General features: G+C 49.2%; 1 protein-coding gene across 1 annotated transcript in view; it reads left to right on the forward strand.

Moving 5' to 3' along the window:
- Positions 1 to 2,961: 2,961 nt before the first annotated feature.
- tcf7l1a (transcription factor 7 like 1a) overlaps positions 2,962 to 5,000 on the forward strand; it is an 18,170-nt gene continuing 16,131 nt past the window's right edge. The window contains exons 1-3 of the mRNA XM_084461249.1: positions 2,962 to 3,386; positions 3,641 to 3,710; positions 3,898 to 4,043. Coding sequence (XP_084317375.1) covers positions 3,201 to 3,386; positions 3,641 to 3,710; positions 3,898 to 4,043 — 402 coding nt within the window. The 5' untranslated portion in view covers positions 2,962 to 3,200. The remainder of the gene's footprint in view (positions 3,387 to 3,640; positions 3,711 to 3,897; positions 4,044 to 5,000) is intronic.

Raw genomic sequence — 5,000 nt, forward strand, 5'->3', positions numbered from 1 at the left:
TGTTGGAAGTTTAAACTTCAGCTTGTTCACCAATAAAAAAATCCATCCAACCGACACCAACAGTCACCAACAAACATGGTAAACCAATCCAACGTTGGTGTTGGTTGACTTTAGCTGCGAGGAGGGGGGGGGGGGGGTGTTGCAGGCATCTTAATGGATTTTATCTTTAGAACCTGTCAGGTCAGAATGTGTATTTAAGTAACACGGTCACAGATTTTAAGTGCCTCACCCCTTTTCCTCAGTGCAGAAAAAAAATGGATATGGTAAAAAAAACTCTTGTCTTTCCCTCGTGTATTTCAGACTCCAGATGTGAATATCTCACTCTTTCTCTCTCTCTCTCTCTCCCTCTCTCTCTCTCTCTCTTTTCCACACATCCCCTCTGCTGACTCAGCCAGAGCAGGATTGGACTGGACTATCATAATACCTCCATGGACTAGACCCTCTACCTCCGCTCCACATGAATGGAGATCCGTTGTCCTGCTGTCTGTCTGCTGGGTGCTACTGATCTGCAGGCATTGGGTCAGGTCAAATGAGCAAACCCCTGATGATTCATATCACTAAAAGAAGCTTGTACAGAGTACAGACACACACACACACACACACATACAGAAACACGTTCTGTCAGCTTGAAAATGCCTGGGGTGAATTGTAAGAGATATAATTCATTTTTGTGGTAAAAACCTGTCCGTGGAAGACCAGAGATTGAGACAGAGTCTGTGGCAAGGAAAGATGAGGACAGGCAGACAAAGACAGGGCTCTCCCCTGTCTCACAGCCCTGGGCTACAGAGAGAGAGAGAGAGAGAGAGAGAGAGGGAGAGAGAGGGAGAGAGAGAGAGAGGGAGGGAGAGGGATAGGGAGAGGGGAGAGAGAGAGAGAGAGGGGGGGGGGGAGAGAGAGAGAGAGAGAGCGAGGGAGAGAGAGAGAGGGGGGAAGAGAGAGAGGGAGGGGAGAGAGAGAGAGAGAGAGAGGGAGGGAAGAGAGAGAGAGAGAGAGAGAGAGGGAGGGGAGAGAGAGAGAGAGAGAGAGAGAGAGGGAGAGAGGGAGAGACACAGAGAGAGAGAGACAGAGAGAGAGAGGGGGGGGAAGTCAGGAGATGTCAGAGCTGATAACAGACCAAAAGCTCAGGTTACAGACACACACACACACACACACACACACACACTGACTGCACAAAGCACACACACGCACATGCACACACACACACACACACTGACTGCACAGAGCACACACACACGCACGTGCATGCACACACACACACACACACACTGACTGCACAAAGCACACACACGGAGAGCACAGCGCAGTCTCATGGAATTTACACACTTGGAATCCCGGCAGTGTGGAAGTGTTGAACCACCGAATCAGTGAAGCAGACCGAGACAGAGGCCTGAACTCTGACAGAGGAGGGGGCAACGAGCTATGCTGAGACTGCAGCAGTGGCAATAGTGTGATGGCACACATTATATAATCTGTGAAGGGGGGGTATGTGGGGGTATCTGTGAAGTTTTTGCCCCTCCCCCACCCCCCGTTCTCTCTCTCTCTCCCTTCCTACACCTTTCACCCTCTCTCTCCCTCTCTCTCCCTTCCTACATCTTTCACCCTCTCTCTCCCTCTCCCTTCCTCCATCTTTCACCCTCTCTCTCCCTTCCTACATCTTTCACCCTCTCTCCCTTCCTACATCTTTCACCCTCTCTCTCTCTCTCTCTCCCTTCCTCCATCTTTCACCCTCTCTCTCTCCCTCTCTCCCTTCCTACATCTTTCACCCTCTCCCTCTCTCTCTCCCTTCCTACATCTTTCACCCTCTCTCTCCCCCTCTCTCTCCCGGTTGAGTCTGTCCTATGTTGAAAGCTGCAGAGCCACGTTGATGGACCTAACATGTGTGTTGCGCGTTCATGGTTATTCCAGCTGGTCGTACCCGTGACCCCTGACTAACCCCGTAGCATGTTCCATGTCTAGAACATGTGATAGCTGCATATGTGTGAAGAGAACACAAGCTATATGAAATTCAGTTCACATAGTGCCTGTAACTTGGGTCAAGAAGACAGGAGACAGGTAGGTAAGGCTTGGACTAAAACGATAGAAGAACAATAGGTTAGTTGTAGAACAACAACTCAAGAATGGTCAGTTTTCCTGATCACTATACAAAGCCTAATGATAAGATTGCATTGCTCACTAAAGCTATTTGTAGCCAAGTCTGGTTTAGCTAGTTTTTCCTGATCAGGTCACCGGGGCAAGGACAAACTTGGACCCTATACTAATGGTGACGCTACTCTGTCTGGCCCTCAAGTGAATCAGGGGTAATTTTTCCGCCCAAAAAGACTCCCCCTTCTTCCCCCTCGTCTCCCTTGGTCAGAGTGGGGGTGAAGTTGTCGCCACTCTTGACTGTTCTGGGATCGGTTTTGCACATTCCGTTAACGTAGCCGAAGCTGGAACTACTATGTATAAACTGATCCTAGATCAGCATCTACCGTCGTCCTTGTCTCCTCCCCCCTCGCCTCTCCCGACTGCCTGGCTTTTCCTTCCACTCCGCTTCAGAAACACGGCCCTCAGTTCCCACGGCTCCGGACGACCAACCAACAAGCAACTTTTCCTTGAATCAGCAAGGAGTCTAATATGCGGAAACGGCCACTTTAAACGCGGTCAATGGACGTTATACATCGTGCAAATTGGATAAACGTCGGGGAAATCAGAAAATAGGGCAGTTCGGACGGGTTTCTTTGGGAACACACAACCCGAAGAAACTTTTTTTTTTTTTTGTTGTGCGTGTGTAACGCCTGCTCCCTCGCTAACGGCTTCCATAGCTGCTTTCTTTCTCGGTTTTTACGTGATTTTAACCAAAGTTGTGGCGAAAGAAATTCGCACGTATGGATTTTACAGTGTGGATGTGTCCTGTTTTTTAATCAAAGTGAGAGTTTCTACTTTTTTCCCGTGTGGAGAGACGGAACAAGAAGGAAGACCAACCGTCCAACCTCAGGAATTTGAGCAAGAAAACGAATGTGCATTGAATGCGACTTTTTACAGTTAGGAAATTAACCCGTTAGCAAACTAGTTAGCTAACCTTCCTCTCCCCTAAACAACAGAAGGGCTTACACTAATATTATCCAGCTAATTAAATTCGATAAATGCGTTTGTCCGAACGGAGTAGCTAGCTAGCTGGCAACGAGACGAAGTAGGTTGCTGGTTGTGATCCGCAGTCCGACATGCCGCAGTTGGACGGGGGAGGAGGCGACGACCTGGGGGCCAACGACGAGCTGATCTCCTTCAAGGACGAGGGCGAACAGGAGGAGAAGATCTCGGAGAATGTGTCCGCCGAACGGGACCTGGACGACGTCAAGTCCTCTCTGGTCAACGAGTCCGAGAACAACAGCAGCTCGTCTGACTCGGAGGTACCGTTGGGGCTAGCTATGCTAGCTAGCTAGGTGGCTAATATTAGCCTGGTTTACGTTAGCGAGCTAACTAGCATGCTACGTGCTAGTTGATCACTTGGTCGATTGACTAGAATAGTCAAAATAAACAACAACAAATCCCTAGATCAACCTACCTCGGTGTCTACATTTCACTGATGCGCGTGTGTGTGTGTGTGTGTGTGTGTGTGTGTGTGTGTGTGTGTGTGTGTGTGTGTGTGTGTGTGTGTTTACAGGCGGACAGACGCCCTCGGCCCAGACCAGACTTGGAAAGTTATGCAAGGCAGAGGGAGTTCTTTGCAGAAGGTAAAGCTCAACTCTTGCAACAATGCATCACTTTTTGCTCTCCCTCTGGGGCTAAAACGTCTCTCTCTCTCTCTCTCTCTCTCTCTCTCTCTTCAGTTCTATAACCTTTGTTACAAATCAATCTTACATGTGCAAGTAGTCAGGCACATAATCACGAACCCCCCTCCCATGTATTTCTCCATCTCAGCATTCAGGAGACAGCAGGATGGGGGGCTGTTTAAGCCCTCCCCGTACGCAGGCTATCCATTCCTGATGATCCCGGACCTCGCTAACCTCAGCAACCTGGGTAACCCCTACCTCGCCAACGGAGCGCTGTCCCCCGGGGCCAGGACGGTGAGTCACCACTCAAGACACACGCGCACACACACGCACGCACACACACTTATTTATGTGTAACTTCTCCGCTAACAACGTTTTGGAGAAGACAGTGATCTAGTCTTTTGTGATTTGGGGTGGGTCAGTTTAGCTGATATCAGATCTTCGCCCGAGGGCACTACAGCCTAAACTGGTGCTCCTTCCTTGTATTGTACTATAAAGATGCGCGCGCGCACACACACACACACACACACACACACACACACACACACACACACACAGCCAGCTCTATCATTTAGCTTTGTTACGGGCAGACAGACATGCATTAGTGAATAATTGAGATGAGTGAGGACATTGAGCATGGCAGCCGCGTGTCTTGTGTTGTAGCAGTCTATGTGACAGTGGTCTATTTTGTGTTGTGTTGTAACATGCTGTTAATGGATGCAGTGCGTCAGGTGGTATGGTGAACCACGACTTTGTGTGTGTGTGTGTGTGCGCGCGCGTGCGTGCCGCCTGTTATGATAACACAATGCGTGCCGGTGCAGCGCTAGACAGGCCCTGACACAGCCCTGTTAAAGACTGCTGTAGCAGGAATGTGACTGTCTAGTGGATCCAGCATCACCGACTTATACAATATACAGTTGCAGCCAACATGGGGACATAACCTACACCGACCACCAGTTTAGCAACAAGTTGGCTTTGCTGGCAGTTCCAAAGAGGGATTATGGGTCCTGTGTCTGTTTCCTAACTCTAAATCCCTTTGGAGTTCATGTAAAATAATGGCGTCGGTGCGTTTGGATTACGTAGTGTTTTCTTAGTTGGTCGAATCGGGAACAGACTCGCTACTGTTGATCAGAGAGTTTGCCATGTTAGTCTAAATGTACCTTTGAAAGTCTTGCCTCTGTGGATTTAGCCTTGCTGCTTGGCTTTGTAAAGCAGGGAATTGGTACTAATGTGCTTACAAACACGCACACA

This window comes from Borostomias antarcticus (assembly GCF_949987555.1).
Source record: "Borostomias antarcticus genome assembly, chromosome: 2".
NCBI lineage: Eukaryota > Metazoa > Chordata > Actinopteri > Stomiiformes > Stomiidae > Borostomias > Borostomias antarcticus.